The 18,620-nt window shown below is 40.9% G+C and overlaps 1 protein-coding gene across 4 annotated transcripts in view; it reads left to right on the top strand.

The window, feature by feature from the left end:
• The window catches only part of LOC115620035 (AF4/FMR2 family member 4), a 90,076-nt gene extending 72,338 nt beyond the window's left edge, over positions 1-17,738 (top strand). For 3 of the 4 annotated variants that reach the window (XM_030513146.1, XM_030513148.1, XM_030513149.1), the window contains exons 12-13: positions 13,679-14,476; positions 14,544-17,209. In XM_030513146.1, the coding sequence (XP_030369006.1) occupies positions 13,679-14,476; positions 14,544-16,726 (2,981 nt within the window). In that variant the 3' untranslated portion in view covers positions 16,727-17,209. Of the gene's footprint in view, positions 1-13,678; positions 14,477-14,543; positions 17,210-17,304 lie in introns of those variants that run through there. The other variant, XM_030513147.1, reaches the window with a different exon arrangement.
• Positions 17,739-18,620: the final 882 nt, after the last annotated feature.

Below are 18,620 nucleotides of genomic sequence, written 5' to 3'. Positions count from 1 at the left end.
AAGGAGTCTAAACAAAAAGAAGCAACGCCTTTCGTTCGAAAGATAAAGACGACAACAAAACGACTGCAGCCAGCCTGCTCGACGCAGCGTAGAATGAAAGGCGGCGAGTCAGTCGTCGAGTCCGTCAAGTTGGCGGGACGGACAGGGCCGTGGCAAAGGCAGCTAAGCCAGGAAAGGCAACCACAGCATGGCAACGACCAAAAGGATAAAGGACGACAACCCACGAAGCGAGCACCCGCCCAGCGGCGAGGGTCGACTCGACTCGACTCGCTGACTGCTTGGCTGACTAATGCGAAAAATACGTAATTGCGCATAAATACGGGATTAACAAAGTGGCCGTCGTCGTCCTCATCCTCATCCTCGTCGTGGTCCTCGTCGTCGTCAGTTGTCGCCTTAGTCTGTAGCTTTTGTTGCTGATTTGTATTTGGGTACGCCTGCTTCCTTCTCGCCTACTCCTATCCGAGCTGGCTAGTGGTGTCTCTTACAAGAAAATTAGGCATCACAACGCGCACAAAGGATAGCTCAGTCTGTGAGTGGAAGCCATAAAAAGGAAACCAATTCGACGTAAAAATCCTGTGAAACATTTGCCGGGATTTACAGCATTAGTTGCGACTAATAATGAAACATTCCCGCCGATCACATGCTGCCCGGCATTTACTTTTCGCAAATGGTCGACCAAATCCATCAAAGACTATATCACAGCTTAGACAGATTTCTGCAGTACACTATAATACGGTAGTTAGGAGTAAGTAGGACACTTTGTGAATAAATGAAACTATAAGAGAGTGTTAGTTCGTAACTATAGTGCATATGGAACTCTATGTATCCTCATTACTAAGTCCAGATGCCTGAATAACTCTTAAAAAAGCTGACAACCTGTTAAAATTTTTAATAATTTGTATATTTTATAATAATTTAAAATTATGTAATTCATAATAATTTTAAATTGTTTAAAACGGTCTGAAAGATGAAGAAAGTGGAACAGATTTCTTTTTAGTTCTTACATCGTCTTTAAAATTAATATACGAATGAAATATAAATTATGTATTGAACTGAGAAGATATTTGACAAATAAGCTATTTGAATTGAGAGGTTATGTTTAAATCTACAGACTGTGGAAACGTGTTTAACTAACATATATTCGTTTTAAATAGCTCCCATTCTGAGTAAATTCTATTTCCTTTCGATCAGTCCTTATAATATATTCTAAGCCCTTTATCCCTTTTCAATTCACTATCATTCTAAAGTTAAATTAAATCTTATCTATTAATAGATTATTAATTTGTCTGTTTTTGTTTGTCTCTTTTCAGGTGAGTTTCATTTTCCGATATATCTGTTATATTGAAATGCTCGCAAAATTAATTGCGCCTTTTCAAATGGCCGCTACTGTAAGTATTTTGAATGTATGTGTATTTCGTGATGCTGACGGATTATGTGGATTTAGATGAACAATTGATTTATTGACCTCCCCACCAGGAGTTATCCGATCTAACAGGGGCAACACAATTATTAGTAGAAACGCAGAGTAAATTATGTTCACAAGCCTAAGCACTTATCCACTGTAGGGTGCTTACCATTTTAGCAATGCTCTGTGCACATTTTCGACCCTCGTATGCATGTATGTATCTATGTATATATCTATGTATTTGTATGCTCATATGGATATGGTGCGGCAGCTGAGAAGGCACTCGAAAGAGACAAGTTAAGGGCTCAAGTGTTGCAGACAAGCGAGTTGCCTTTCAAGTGAGTTTTTGAATGCTTTGAAGGTGGCACGGCCAGAACTCAGCAAACATATTTCAAACACTCCCATGTACTTAGTATTTACATATCTATGTTAAAATACATACAAGTAGGTACGCGTAGATACATAACATACTCTATGTATGTGTGCAATTCATTCGAAGAAGTTGTAAAGAAGTGTGTAAAATGGGATATAAAAAGTCTTCGAAACTCGGGCGGTACAACTTTTGTGACAGAGAGGCAGAGTCGTATCCTGGGCAATCTGTCTGGGGCACAAACACACATCCTCATCACATCACTGCTCATCGCATTGAGGTCCTCTAGCCTTGTGTGTGCCGGCCGACAATTTCAACATTGATTGATTACATTCTTGGCACTTGTGTTTGTTCCTCTTGCGTTGCCTCTTTCCATTTTGTCTCCTCCGCTCTCCCTCACTCATTGTAGGGCACATTTTGATTGCTAGTTTTTTTTTTCGATTGGATAATATGAGTGCTTTGAGTTCACCACTTAAGACAGGACGAGTAAAAGCGAGAAAGCTTAGCAAATGATACTGCACTTTGCCAACTTAATTAGATCTTTGAGCACTGGCAGTCCAAGGAAAAAATACGAGCGATTGACTTAAGTGTTAATTTTTGTTGACTTACTTCACTCTTAAAAAGCTTCTTCAGCATGGGCCCAAAAAAATGGTTTATTTTCTGTTTCCCTCGGGCGTTTTCATGAGTGAAATCTGGACTAATACTCTTATATGTGTAATTAAGTTAATCTATCTATAAATATTGTGTTGACTCCCAAACATCCAAAAACATTTTTTTGTAAGAATACTTTGTGCCCTAAGCCTGATTTTTTATTGAAATTCCTTAACACCAGCAAATCTTCCTGCACTTTCTTACTTTTCTTTCTCCCCTCTGAAATATTTTCCTTAGAATAACATATTTGGGTGAAGTAAATATTCAACAACTTTAGTGTGATATACTGGACGTATAGTATTATTATAAGTAGACCTTGTAGTGGTTGCATATGTGATAAAAAGGTTTTATCCGGGAGTGGAAGATCAAACAAACAGTCTGTTGATATATGTCAAAAGTAACACCCTTCCTTTCTGTGAAATACGAGAACAAGCAAACGTTTATGGAGTTTTACAAATTCTTTTACCCAACTTTTTTTTTCTTTGTTTACCTTTTTACGCTGGTAGCCTGGATTTAGAAAAAGGCTTTAGCACCTGCAACCAATTTCAATCTACAAGTATATACACTTTTTTAATGCCAAGACAGCTACATAGCTCGAATGTAATAATCTCTCGAATATGCCTTTCAAATACGTCCTTGAATTACTAAAAAAAAAAATACACGCACTTTATGATCAATTGATTCAAACATATCCCGGAATTTCTAGTTGAGGTGAAATCCTTCTTAGCAGAGGTATCCCCGAATTTCGTATAATGTTTATAAAATTAGTATTTCCTATTATATAGCATTTCGCTAAATTACTTTATTGAATACGTTTTCTAGAGTAGATATAGTTACAAAGCTAAGAAAAGGAAAAATGGGAAATAGACAAGAAAGGAATGCTAAAGTCGAGCAGGCTCAACTCTTAAATACCCTGTACCACCCCACAAAAAAAAAAAAAAAATTATTAAAAAATTTAATTAAATAATTAAATTAAATATAAAATATTCCATACATGCATACATACATTTACATCAGAATCAAGAAATTGTACAGAACCAAATTAAATAAAAATATCTCATACTTGAAAATCGGTTGTTTACCTACCGACATAAAAGATGACGCACCCTGTATGTATGTGTGCATTGGGCCTGGTTATATGGCTATAACTTTCTAATCACCCTATCAAAATAAAACTTGTTATACGGATATTTAATCACTAACTGGATGTGTCTACCAAATTTTAGTTCAAAATTCCAAGAATTACGGGAGTTATAGAAAATCGCGAATGGGGGGAGTGGGGGGGGGGGGGTGCATCGGGAAAAATGAACAAACTCGTCCTTTCTCGGGCTGAGGACAATCTGTATACCAAGTTTGGTTATTCTAGCTCTTATACTTTCTGAGATCCTTGCGTTCATACAGACAGACGAACAGACGGACATGGCTATATCGACTCGGCTTGTCATGCTGATCAAGAATATATATACTTTGTGGGGTCTGCCACGCCTCCTTCTGTGTGTTCCATGTACACTCGCACAAAACTAATATACCCCTGTACCCTTTGGGTACAGAGTATAAAAAAGGGCCCACAAAGTAATCCAAGTCCAGTAAACTTTTTATGCACCTTCTCTACGGTCCCTAAATGCATTTCCACTCCCATAGAAGTTGCACTAACTGGCAGACTGAAACGCCTATCGCCGTCCGTCTATCACCTTGTTACCCAAGTAAGTGGGAAGGACATTAGAGCTTCCTGTATCGCACCCACACGTGCGCATTAGACCACATGCAGTGGCAGGCCACTAGTTCGCTCGAAGCTGCTGGCAGTTTTTATTTTGTTGGGGCTGGGTTGGCTTTGAATGTAGTTGTACTTTCTATTAGTCTGTTTTGCGCACTCTGGAATTTCATTTATGTGCGCCATGAACGAGTTTTGCTCCTGGAATGCTATGAAGTTGTGCATTTCTTACGCGTGCTGGGAATTTCAGTGTGGAATTCCTCCATTCTGGCCATGCCGCACATAGTCGAGTCAACCCGATAGCAGCTACACCAACAACAATATCCACACCAATGGCAACCAAAGTCACAAAAGCGACAAGGACGCGCAACCTTGCCGGAATTTCATGATTATGCCAGACAATTTCTTGCAGTGTGACTATCTGTAGCCGCTTTCCCCCCTCCCATATCCTCATGACTCCTCCTGGCACTTGTTTGTTGTGGGCTGCCTGGCTGCCTGGCTGCCTTCGTGAAATGTGACTGCAAGCATTTAAATTGTGAACGAATGCGTAAGGAAAGTTTGCAAATATTTTTCTTACGTTCGCGTTACCATTACTGCCAGCATGCTGCGCTTTTTCCCATTTTCCTTTCCCTTGTCTGCTCCTTTTCCGCCAGGACCTGCCTGTAAGAGCGAGGACGCCTTTGTGGGCACGTCCTTGCCACCGCTGAGAAATTGTTCGACGCCGTTTTCTGCTGCATGCTGGAATGCATCCGAGCGATGTCTTCTGCCGTGTAGACAAAATTACTGAAATGCTTTTCCTTTTCAATTAATTAAAACGAGCTCTTTTGTTTTTCCAGTCCTCGCTGTGCCACCGAATGGGGGCGAGTTGCACATTTGTATTGCACCGTCACGGGTTCGCGAGTTCCATTTGCTATGTCGGTCTGAGATAAAATCCTCACTCTTTTACAAAGCATGTAAATTCAACTTGCATTATTTAAAATGCTATTCACAGGTCGATTTCTATTACTGTTGAAATACCCACAACATGGCTCTATGTACACATACATATTAGTTGGTTTCAAATATCATTTGATGATTGAAAATAATGTTTTTCATATACTTATACTTAGAATTCTTGGATATTAGTAACAAATATAGAAAATCCTTGAAAAATTATCTATGTTAAGGGAGATGGTGGAAGCAAAAATATATAATTTATAAAAGAAATATAACGCATATTGAAATACATATACAGGGTGCGCCATCTTTTATGTCGGTATGTAAATATTGAGTAACTTTGTCATTAGTGAACCGATTGACTTGAGTAGACCAGTGTTGAAAAATTAGTCTGAAGAAATTGTACAAAACCAAATTAAATAAAAATATCTCATACTTGAAAATTGGTTGTTTATTTTCAAAGATATTCAATGTTTACATACCGACATAAAAGATGACGCACCCTGTACATACATACATATTGAAATACTTATAATGATCCATTAATAGGTATTTCGGATTTTCAAAATTGTGCTTACATATATGCAATGTTTTTCAAAATTTCCCAATTAGTAACAAATATAGAAAATCCTTCTAAAATTATCTATGTTAAGAGCAATAAGATGGTGGAAGCAAAAATACATAATTTACAAAAGGAAAATATAACGGATATGAAATACCAGTACTTATAATGATCCATTAATAGGTATTACGGATTTTCAAAATTGTATTTACATATATGCAATGTTTTTTAAAGCTTCCTAGCTTGTAATACCATCAATATCTTGTGGTTGATTTCATTCCTTAAATTTTATTTAAATATAATCAAAAATTAATTTCAAAATCTATCATAAAATACCTCTTACTGTGAGAAAGTTTTTCTGCATATCACTATATGTCCTCCCCATAAATCGAGGATGGGTCTTTTAAAGCTGCATTTAGTTGCTTTTTTTTATAAACTAGGAGACGTTCTCCATGCCATCAATATATATTATTCACATCATGCATGAAATATTCACGAATTATATCGCACAAACAACTAAATTAAACGGCATGCCTAATTTGAGGAATATACATTAGTTCGAAAATGTTCCACTAATAGGAACAAAAACATTGACGGCCATAATAATAATAGGTACAAGGACAGAGAGCCAACGATGAAAATGTATGAAATAATTTATTAGATGCAACGATCAAACCCAACTGAATAATATTTTGAACAAATGTAAATTTGCAATTTATGCATATTTATTTTATGTTTTGTCTGGTTAATAATATTATTGTGATTCATTGTGATGAGAGCAACCCAGACCGCCCAGCTCTGTATACCAACCCAATCATATTAGCTAGCAAATTTTGCCAATTTTAGTTAGTTAAATAAAGGCACCCAGTCCCCCATTCGGGACTAGACGCGTATACACGTACATATATAGAAATGTGGCGAGGACGCAGCCCAAAATGGATGGCAACATTTGTGCACTGTGGCGGCAGGGTTTGCCTATCGCTGGATTCGGTTACTGTGGTCTTAGGCCTCAGCTCAGCATGCTGACCACGAACACACACCCAGCCGCAGTTGAGTCTGGCCCTGACCAGACCCACAACTATTTGCCAGGACGTAGTAGTGTGTTGCGCGTTAGCATAACACCTCATGCCGACCCTGCAGAGAAGCTTTCTTCCTGCTGACTCCTCGGCTCACTCACGTAAATTGTAGCCACTGTTGCTGCGGCAGGGACTAGACTGCTTGTCCGATCCTTGTCCAGCGTCATGCTGCTGCCGACCACAACAGACCAGCAATAATTAATGCATGAGCAGCAAACTAACTAAGCTTCGGCCCACGAGTAAACGTACATACGTATACTATGTATATAGGAGTATGTATGTGTAAACGCGTTTGTGTGTGTTTTAACCGAGAACCGCAGAGAGAGAGAGCCAAAGTTGTTGTCCATGGCGGATGAGGTGACGAAGGTGGCTTGGCCAGCACACCAGAGAAGCAGGAGGCGGTTAAGCTGTGAGGCATTCATTGTGTGGCTGTGAATGCCTCAGGGCCAACTATGGTCGTGGTGGTGGTGCTGCTGCAGCAGTTGTTGTCGACGTAGTTACCAAAGCCGCTGTCGCAACTGCAAATAATTGCATATGAAACCGCAGCCATTTTGAAGCTGTTGACGGCTTGAAATAGCTCCCAGCTCCACAGGCATCTACGTGTACATTCACAATTCGAAATCGAACAATTTTATGCATAGTTACATTCCTACCGGCACCTAATCTCTCTGGCCTCATCACCTGTTTATTTCAAAGCTTACAATGCAAGCTATATTTCCAATCTTAAAAATACTATAATGCAGTCCATTCATATATTGATATACGAGTATATCTACTATGAATGAGTGATGCTGAGCGGTCTCAATAAGGGTATATAGTAAAACTAAAACTGACTCTGAACGGAATCAAATATTTCAAAAATTTAACTAAATTTAATTACGCTATTAAAATAATGTATAAGATTAGTGCACATCTCTGTTGTAAAGCATGGAAAGCGATGCTGTTTTATGAAATCTGGGAATTTAACAAACTTTTTCGTATTAACTATATTTCGAAAGCAGATAAAGTGAACAAAATGCATTGATTTCAAAAAAAAATACTGCACCATATGCGGGACAAAAAAGATTGTATCGCACACTAAAACAGTGCTGGAAAATACTGGAAATTCTTTCAAATATTTACGGTACCTCGGAATAGTTTGATACCGTTAGCAGCTTTTATGAATATTTCACATAACGTACAGTGTCAGAAACTATTTGTAAATATCATTTAAAAGCAATGAAAAGCCATACTGTTTTATGTAATTTACGAATGTAACAAACTTTTTCGTATGAACTATATTTCGAAAGCAGATAAAGTGAACAAAATGCATTGATTTAAAAAAAAAATACTGCACCATATACGGGACAAAAAAGATTGTTTCGCACACTAAAACAGTGCTGGAAAATACTGGAAATTCTTTCAAATATTTACGGTACCTCGGAATAGTTTGATACCGTTAGCAGCTTTTGTGAATATTTCACATAACGTACAGTGTCAGAAACTATTTATAAATATAATTTAAAAGCAACATAAATATTAACTGCAGTGGTCCATTTAATGAGAAAAAATTAAAATTTCCCATGCCTAGTATTCAATTGTTTAGTTCATTTAAATAACCTTAAAAAACTTCACTTCACAAGTACTTGTGCACTTAGATAAAGCATTTGGTCGGCCCGATGTACTCGCAAAACAATTGCTAGACTAAGACCATCTATTAAACAATTATAATTTTAGCGATTCGCCCCTTGTTGAGCTTTCCTGCTAAACATTAGGAATCGATGCCTTAAAACCCGAGGGGCCATCCACTTTTCAAACTCTACCGGCTGGCTAGCCATTGATATCGCATGCCTGACTGCACAATTTTGCATTTGATTTAATTGTGAATGTATTTATTAAATAAATTATTCATGGGAGTCCGAGTGCACTCCATGAATGTGTTGTGGCTGACCTAAACATGTCCTCGTTGCAGCCTGTGTGTGTGGTGATGGGGGCGGAGTCGGAGTGCGGTATTCGCCACTGTAATTATTTGTGGTGGAATAATCGCATGCCAGCAACATCCGTGTGCCATGGGCTGGATAACTGGGGTCGATGATTAGAAGTGGGGTCGAGATCGCGGTCACACAGGGTCGTACAATCAAGTGTTTTGGAAGGGGGTCTACAAATTACACAAAATGCCATTAATACGGAGGCGAGCATGTGTTTATTTATGTAGTTCAGATGTGTGCGTGTGTGTGTGTTTAGGTATTTTTGGCCATTTCAATGGTAGAACACATGACATTTTAATTTACCCGAGCGAGAAAACCAATTTTGCATCAATGAACCAAATGTGAAATGTGACAAATGCCACACAATTATAATAACAACATCAGCATCTCCAATGGCAACAACGACCACAACGACGACTGCAACAAAGCTAATGCATAATTTATTCAACAACATTTATTTATACACATTTATGATTTGCACAACGAAGGATATTTAATTGACTTTAGCAAATTGCATTTCTATTAGCCAAATTAACTTACATGTGCAATTCAAGCGAATTACGGCCCAAAGACGTTACTTATGCCAAGGATGAGCTCAAGGTACATGCATGTACATGTATATGGAATGGAATACAATATGATTGAGGAAAACACTTGTAGTTGCAAATAGCTCCAACATTTCAAAGCCAATGGGATCATTTGATATTAACATGACGAATATACTTTACAGTCAATGGGGAGAACGTTTTCAAGTTTTTTTTTTTTTTTTGAATGAATGCTTCAAATTAAACGATTCACATTCGATGATTTTAGATGACAGCATTTACATTAAACAAATTAAAGCAGAAATAAATAAAATGCGACAAGAAATACTAACTAGCTTAAACGATTTCAACAAAATTGCGGGCATTCTTTAAAAGAAACTACTTAGTATACCCTTTGGGTTGGTAGATGAAATGTCATATTTCAATATATTCCTTCTGGTTCAGCTGAAAGTGTTTGAAATAATTTTTATAAGTATACAAACGCTCAAAAATGTTTAAAAACAAAGTTGAAAATATTCGAAATGAACATTTATTAATACAAGTATGCGTGCTGAAAATTGTGTGCTTTCCTATGTTATATTTATAAGCTGTACTGGAAGGGTCAAGAGTATACTAGAAAGTCTAGCTTAGACCTGCCACATCCATACGCAGAGCGAGTTTATCACAAACCATATATGGTTTATATATTTTTTGTAGCTCCCATAGGACCAAACAGTGCAAATATCATAATCCAAATCCAAAACTCATCCTCTTTGGACTTTGCTCGAACGCTAACTAAAAATTCTCTGCTCTCGTAACAACATACTGTAACTGTCACCAGGTCGTCGTGTAGATATCTTAAGCACATCTGGTTTTATAGTGACTCATCAGTCCAAATTGGAATTTTTTTTACATTGTTTCTCGCTTTAATTTTGATCAATAAGCTAACGCTTAGTACAAGAAGCATCATAGGACCTTAAGAACAGCTTACCCTATAAAATATAAATATAAGACTCTTTTATTAATTTAAATAGACAACAAGAGGAAATTACAAAAAATAAAATGAACTCATCCTTTCTTGAACCTGGATCTGGATGCCAAGTTTGGTTATTCCAGCTTTTATAGTTTCTGAGATCCTTGCGTTCAACCAGACAGACGGACGGATGGACGGACGGATGGACGGACATGTCTAGATCGATTTCTTTCGTCATGCTGATTCAGAATATATATAGAATATATATGCTTCCTGCTGCCTGTTACAGATCTACTATACCCTTTTTACCCTTTAGGGCACCTTTTTACCTTTTAATACACAGTAAAGGATATACCTATAGGTTCATTTTGAGATCTGTGTATTTTTGCTCAAATGTAATAACAGTGTACTTAAAAAGGCAACTAATCGGTTTATGTCTTTCATTGAAAAAATTGTGTACATACCCGTACCACTGAAGAGCTAGTACTAAGGTTCAGCATTAATATCCATCGTCGAAAGTTTGCAATAATTCTACTGTGGCTTCAATAACATGAACGACGAACGACGAGTACCTATGCTGCCTTTAAGAGCCTGGGCACTTTCATGTCAGTGCACTGATTAAATTCGGCAAATATCGCTGATGCTTGCAAATCGGTGCTCAATGCGGAGCGGTGCAGAGCAGAGTAGTGCCAACCGGGGCAGCGGCCATGTTGAAGTGCACACACAAAACCCATGCAAACAAACAGGCATTTCATAGCAAACAGAGCCGAGCAAAGCACACCCATCCAATCGTCCCCAAAAACCCATACGCCCATATATCCATACACCCATACGCTACGCAGTTAGACATACAACAAATGCACCGCCAACAACAATTGCAGGAGCTTTGGCCGAGTGTGGGGTACTGGGTACCGGGAACTGGGTACTAGCAACTGTTGTTTGTGTTAGCTCGGAACTCTTTGCAATTCTAGGCTCGAATTTCTAGTCATACTCTGCGTCGAACACTGAACACTGAACACTGGCCTCGCATTCACAGTCGCATTTTATTGTACGTGTAGTCGCCGTTGTTGTAGGTTCGGCATTATTTCGGTTTAGTTTGGTAAATATACATGCAGACACAGCTCTCTGCCATCGCCCATTCGCCCAACTCCCTCCCAACAATTCCGGTCGCCCATCGACCACCCACAGTCGTATTTATGTGTTGGAAACTTCAAAACAACCATGACTGTTTTCGAGTGCGAAATCGAAACGAAAGCCCCCAGATTTGCCGCTCATAAATGGCACGGAACGCTGCAGCTCTGCTGATGCTGCTGAAGCTATCATGTTATCGTTATTCAACTGCCACATATCTAAGCCATTGTGCAACGGGAGCTGGTGGCTGCATGTTCGCGCAAATTCTTTAACAATTTTTCTATTTTTTTTTATTTACTGTTTAAACTCAGATTCAATCAGAGCGCTAGTTGTAAATCCTAAAAGATTCTATAGTTCTTGTCTATTGATATTAGAGAAGATGAGAAAACCTCTTTAAAGACATCTTATAAAGTAATTTTTAAAAATAAATCCCTATATGCGTATCCATCATTGATTAAAATGTAACATTCTGTAGATACAAGAGTATATTCGGCTTGTGCAAGTGAAAAATATTGCATTATTATAAGAGTATATTATTATATATGTAGGTGCATATACTCGATCAGCATGACAAGACAAGTCGATTGGGATCTCCTAGACTATAAGAGCTAGAGACACCAAATTTTGCGCACAAATGCCGTAAATGTATACGCAGCACAAGTGTTTTTTCTTTCAGCTTACCGGTAGTAGAGATTTTCCCTAACTCCCGCAATTCTTGGAATTTGTAATCCAATTAGGCAACCACTTCTAGTTAGTTCCTTTAGGCCCGTTTCATCATAGGCATAAATGAAATCTCCACTCAAGCTCTGCCAGAAGCAACTGCTAGTGTTGCTGCTTTGGCTCAACTGATTGCCGATGCAAATGTACAGTCCGCTTACGTGAGTTGGAGGCCCAAGGGAGGTATAACCGATCAAATTTTTTATTGCTTTACAATTTTGTTTGTTATAATGTTTTTACAATTGTAATTAAATAATTACTTAGTATTCTACACATGCATTGGCAGTAAATGCGTACTGATCTTAAGTATTTTGGCAGTATTTTTGTTATCGTTTCCTACCACTCACCTTTTGTAAGAGCTCAATCATCAACAAGGCAGGTAGTGATTGCGTACCGATCTTAAGTATTTTGGCAGTATTTTTCTTATCGTTTCCTACCAGTCACCTTTTATAAGAGAGCTCAATCATCAACAAGGCAACTCTACTCATTCCCCTTCTTCTTCTGCACACGCTATACGCTGCTTTCAGTCTGTTGCTGGTTTCGAAATGCTATCTCAGTCTAAAAGTGTATTACGTATAATACATGAATAATTCATTAAGAATGGAGTTAACTTTGCATTAGATATTGATCTCACTGTGAAGAAAAGATTTGACATATAGAACCTCATATGTGAAGATGCTAGAAATACCTTCGCTCTAAAAATCTTATTGTACAATTATAAACAAATAATTGAGCCCTTTAAACGTTGTTCATTTTTTTCATTTAGATCATGCTCACAAGAAATAAAACAGCTTTGTAAGATACAAAAAGTATGTATGGGAAGATTATCTGACTCTTAAAAACAGAATAATATCAGAAAAATTCAAAGCTTGTTAAAAAAACTGTCACAAAAGGCAAATAAAGTGAGCCATTAATGGGGGGCTTCAAAGGCACCAGAGCTGACCTGAAAGGGGCGGGGCCACGGGCGCTCCTGTCATATCTGAAAACGCTTTTGCAACGGTACGAGAATCGATAAATTCGTTAGGCGTGCAATTTGTGCCGTGAAAGCGTTCAAAAGAACACACTCCCGACCACATCCACACGCACGCACACACACACACACACACATCTGGAGGCATATTGTTTGGGTGCATATGCAGTTATATGTATCTCTGGATGTACGAGGAGATATATGCCTGTGTTCGTATGTATGTATGTAGATGGGAACGCGCAGCATGCATGAGTGGACAGTGTCCGAATTTCAAGCTCCACAGTTCGCCATCGATAAAAGTCCTTGTAGAGTAGCTGTATATGGGTGTGTGTGTACATACATATGTGTTTACCAGGGCACAGGGCCGTCCTACTCCTTGTCAGTGTGGCCCTTTGTCGTCTGCAGCGGCGATGTTGACGATGCTATGCAAATTACTGCGAGTGCATCGAGGCGTATGCGCAATTTTTGCCCATGTTTGCGAGTCGCCACCAAACAGCCGCAGTTACCGTCGCCACCGACATCGCAGGCAGCGTAAGCGGCATCAATCAGTTATTAGCTGAGGAAATCCGCCAGGCCTGATGGTGCTTTTGCTTTTACTTCAATTTCGTGTTTCGTGTATCGCGTTCCGCATCACAATTAACTAACCAAAAACCCATCTCTCCGTTCTCTATCCCTCCACTTGCAGTGCCTCCCAAGGCAGGACAAAAGCGACCCGCCACCAGTCCGGCGCCTCATATACCTGTGCCCCATCATCTGCAGACGCCGCCAGGTGCTGCTGGCAGCGGAAATGGGGCACCACCCCCGCCGCCCACTAGTGCTCTGTTGAACCACGCCCTGCCAGCCAACCACATTGGTGGACAGTCGCCTTCATCAGCGCTGGCTGTTGCCCAACAGCAACAGCAGCAACAACAACAGCAACAGGCGCAGCAACAACAGCACCAGGCACATCAGCAGGCAATGGCTGCGGCGGTGCAACAGCATCTCGTAGGTGTGGGTGTTGGTGTGCCACCCGGCGCCATTAATGCCAGTGCCGCCAATGCGCGCGGTTCCTTTGCGGCAGCTCTGCGAACTCTGGCAAAACAAGCGGACATCAAAGAGGAGGACGACGTAGGTAGTGGGGCACGTGAGCGAAGCGCACCACCCGGTGGGGGTGGAGGTGTAGCCCCGCCTTCCCCTGCAGTTAACCCATCCAATTCGGCTGTTCGCAGTGGTATGCAACTGCAGAACGAACGTTCAGTCTCTGGCGCTGGAGGCGCAACCGACGAGCGTACCGCAAATAAGAAACGCTCACCACCCTCACCACAGCCGCCGGAGAAGATAGCGCGATTGAGCCATACGCCGCAAGCAGCTAGCATTCAGCCGGAGCTTTTGGCACGCAGCGGTTTTCAGCCCTATCGGTCCGATGAACGACTCATGCATCCAGCTGGCCCCTTTCCACTCGAGGCTTACTCACATTTTGCCGGCTTGTCCGGCATACCCCCAGGTAAGACATAAATTCTACATACTTATCTATCATATTACAGTACTTACTCTAATTATTTTTGTTACAGCATTTCTGAATCCAGGCATGCCGTACTCCGATCCTTTGTATTTGGAGCATCGATACCAACTGCTACGTGCGGCTGGAGCTCATCATTCACATCCACACGCTGCTGCGCTTTATCCACCAATGCCCTCGCCTTACTCCCATCTATATTCAATGATACCGGGCGCAGCATTGGGGATTTCGCCAGCGATACACGATAGGCTAAAGCTGGAGGAGGAGCACAGACAACGGATGGCGCGCGAGGAGGAGCGTGAGCGCGAAATGCATCAGCGCGAGAAGGAGCGTGAGCTGCGGGAGCAACGTGAGCGAGAACAGCGCGAAAAGGAGCAACGGGAACGCGAACAACGCGAGCAACGCGAGAAGGAGCAGCGCGAAAAGGAACAGAAAGAAAAGGAAGCACGTGAACGTGAAATGCGCGAGAAGGAGCGGGAGGCGCGGGAGCGTGAACGGCAACAACTACTTAATGCATCGCATCACTACTCCAACCAGTTGTACTCCCCGCTAAATCGAAACCTGCTGGGCTCCATGATACCGCATCTGAATCTTGGCCTACGAGGTCCACCGACGGGTCTACACGGGCTACCTGGAATGTCTCCTTATCATGCGGCCAATGCTCAACGACAGAGTCCTCATGCGGCCATGGGCCTTAACCTGGGCTTGCCCGGACTGCCGGGGGTAACCTCCTTGGGTGGTCATGGGCCACCCAATCTGCAGCATCATCTGCAACAGGCGTTGAGCTTGCCCCATCCGGGGGCGGCTGGTCTAACCCATCCCGGCTTTTCGGCAGCGGCAGCACTTGGCTTAAGCCCGCATCCGCATAGTCTCAATCTGAGTCACCCACACATCTCCCCGCACCATCCATCCATGTCGGCGGCGCACCAATTGCCGCCACACACCTCCTCAGCAGGACCGAGCACAACGGCCGCCTCGGCGCTAACGACCTCGTCGTCCTCCCCGCACAACAGTCTTAATCTGACGTCGAGTGGGGCTCAGCAGGCGCATGCAGCAGCAGCCGCAGCTGCCGCCGCAGCGGCTGTTGTATCGCTACCCACCACAATGAGCAGCAGCGTGACCGCCTCAACATCGACACCCTCATCGCACATTCCGCACTTCTATCACCACGGCCATCTGGCAGCAATGCATGCTGCCGCAGCAGCAAGTGGCTTGGCACCAGCTGCGGCTCACCAGCAACCCATATCTTTGGCTAGCAGCTCTGGAGGCACCTCGCACTCACACTCGCATCCTACTTCTCCGACGAGCTTAAAAATATCTCCGCCGGTAACTGCGACGGCTGCTGCACTGGTGAATAGTCAGAATGGCCAGAATCGGACAGCTAGCAGTCCGCACGCGATGCGTCATCATATTGCGGCTGCAGTGGCTGCAGCTCACCAGTCGGCGCTGATTGAGAAAAGCGGCAATGCGACTTCATCTGCCAATGTCGCACCCTCGACCCACGAGCCGACCACACTTGACTTGACAGGTTCCAATTCGAATTCGAGCAACCAAACGCCGTCCAATGCGAGCAGCAGCATGCCTAATCCGCACGAGCTCAACGGCGTAGAATCGAATGGACCGACAGACAACAAGGAGCCAAATTCTGGCAAGGATGCACCGCTTAAGAGTGTGACACCACCAGTGGCAACTTTGGACAAAAAGCCAGCCACACCTACTACCGCCAGCAATAACACCACAGAGAAGACGTTATTGCCGGATAGTTCTCCGGATAATTCCTCGCGGCGTAGCGCCAGTCCGCCATCGGAGACGAATACATCGTTGTCCGCTAGCGGCCCACCTGCAGCAGGTAATATCAGTGGGGAACAGCTAGCAACCCCAATCGCTTCTAAAATACGACCCCCCAAGTCCTCACCGTCCCCGGTGAATACGCTGGCCGCTATACCTGCGGATGCACCGACGGGCCGTGGCTCGCCCAGACCTTCCGCTGACAGCCTGGACGAGAAGCACGGCAAGCTGCCCACATCGCCAGCACCTGCCGGGGCTGCTGACTCACCAGACACGGTGTCCGCCTCGGGCGGAGTTACGTCCACAACAAGTGAAGCCACATCTCCGCCCGTGGTCAGCAGCAGCACAAATGTGGCCAGCACCGCCGCACTGACCGTCTCGGTTGGCGACGAAGTCAGCACAAGTGCCACGCCCACTGTTGAAGCAGTGGCGTCCGCATCTAAATAAAGAGGATAGCCCTACTGACCAGACCAGTTCCCCCTTCATATACATACTAAACACACATATATCTCTGGGCTTGTGTCTCAAGGGCACTTCTACTACTACATACATACATACATACATACATACATACATACTATAAATATATATTGTTCAATTATTACCTTCGTTAATTTTAAGTTTTTAAAGAGTTGATGTATCGTAAACGTATTGTAACGTATTTTGATTTATTGAATCGGAACTAGTTCACATCTACCTTCAGTAAACTTAGCTATGAGATAATAATTTAGTTGCTAATTCAAATGTTTATTTATATTATTATACACTACATTGTTCAATGAATTGCAAAAACCTAGAGATTCAATTTAATATTATTATCATTATTATATTATTATTATTATTATTTCCCATTACTTATTACATTTTATATAAATGTGAAAACATTAAGTTAGAATTGTCGAAATAAAACATTTTCTGTTTATAAATTGATTTGCTTTTTATCCTTGCACAACGCCTTAATTAAAGGAAGAGATTAGCATGTGGTTGTACTTTCTAAACATTTCTCGAAACAATTCTCATTTCAGAGGATAATAAGGCCTCTCATTTATTGGGCGCTGTCGGTCGGAGTAGTAGCGCCGAGGAGGCCACAGCTTTATGACATCAGTTATTCAGCAATTCCAACAACTAACTAATCAAAAATTTTGGCGACATCGGAATGTATTTATTGTCGGAAAACGCTCTGCACCAGCAGCGGAAACGGATGCTCGATGAATTTTTAAAGCTTTAGAGTCCTACGAAATTTCATCGGTGGAAAGTGGGCGTCAATAAGTAGAGGATAACAGCTCCCGACTCGCTTAGATAACGATTGGCCAACGGTAATTGAAAGTTACGTAATACTTGTAGCCTATTCACACATAAATACGCAAGCTAATAACAGATACAGATATCAGATATTTGTTCGTTCTCGATGTTACAATCTAACATTTACTCAAAGTTGAATGCAATTCCTCAATATACATAACATATGTATAGTATGTATGTATAAACATTAAATATATTGGATATGTGTAAAAAAATAAATAACAAAACAGAACATTAAATGTAAAATGAATATTGTATAAATATTGTGAAGTATTTTAATGGAATACAACAACAACTCTAAGTACACTCGTACGTACAAGTAAATAATCCAAAGAGATCTGAACATAAATGTAGTTTGTGTAGGCAAAAAAAGTAGCCCTGCGCCAAAAAAAAAAAAAAAAAACAAAAAAAAACACAAAAACAAAACAAAACACAGCAAACAAGCATTGCAGATAAAAATAGTTGTAATTTTAGAATAATGTCCGTAAGAAATTTATATACATACATATGAATACCTATATACATACTGAGTAGTTATATTTTATTCTTAAATTGCTAATAAATTGTGATTTGGAGAGTACGAAATGGAAAGAAAAACAAACTCGAATACAAAGTGGACAAAACGGAACTGAACTTTTAGATAAAAAAAAAAAATCAAAAAAGAGATAATCTGGAAAGAGATAATCTACAGACGTGAAAAGGCTTAAATTATTTTTTGAAATTGCAATGTTTTTTGTATAGTTATGCGAGCAACTTTTGGCCCTTATGTGCGAGTAACATGATAATGTTTTTTATTATTATTTTAGTTGATTGCAAATAAATGCACATTTTTGTATCCTCTTATAGACATGTTCTATGCAAATGGTCAAAACTGGAAGGATGCTATTATTAAATCGAACAAGAAAACCCAATCATTTCAAGAGATAAATATAAATTTAAAACAAAAATCCCCTAAAGCAGAGAAGCTATGTAACTACAAACAATTTTAATGTACCCTTCATAATTCATCGTCTTAAATAGACTATCATTATATATGATA

This window comes from Scaptodrosophila lebanonensis, unplaced genomic scaffold (genome assembly GCF_003285725.1).
Source record: "Scaptodrosophila lebanonensis strain 11010-0011.00,11010-0021.00 unplaced genomic scaffold, SlebRS2 tig00000001-arrow-pilon, whole genome shotgun sequence".
NCBI lineage: Eukaryota > Metazoa > Arthropoda > Insecta > Diptera > Drosophilidae > Scaptodrosophila > Scaptodrosophila lebanonensis.
The sequence above is the reverse complement of the archived record's forward strand: the minus strand, read 5'-3'. Positions and strand labels throughout refer to the sequence as shown.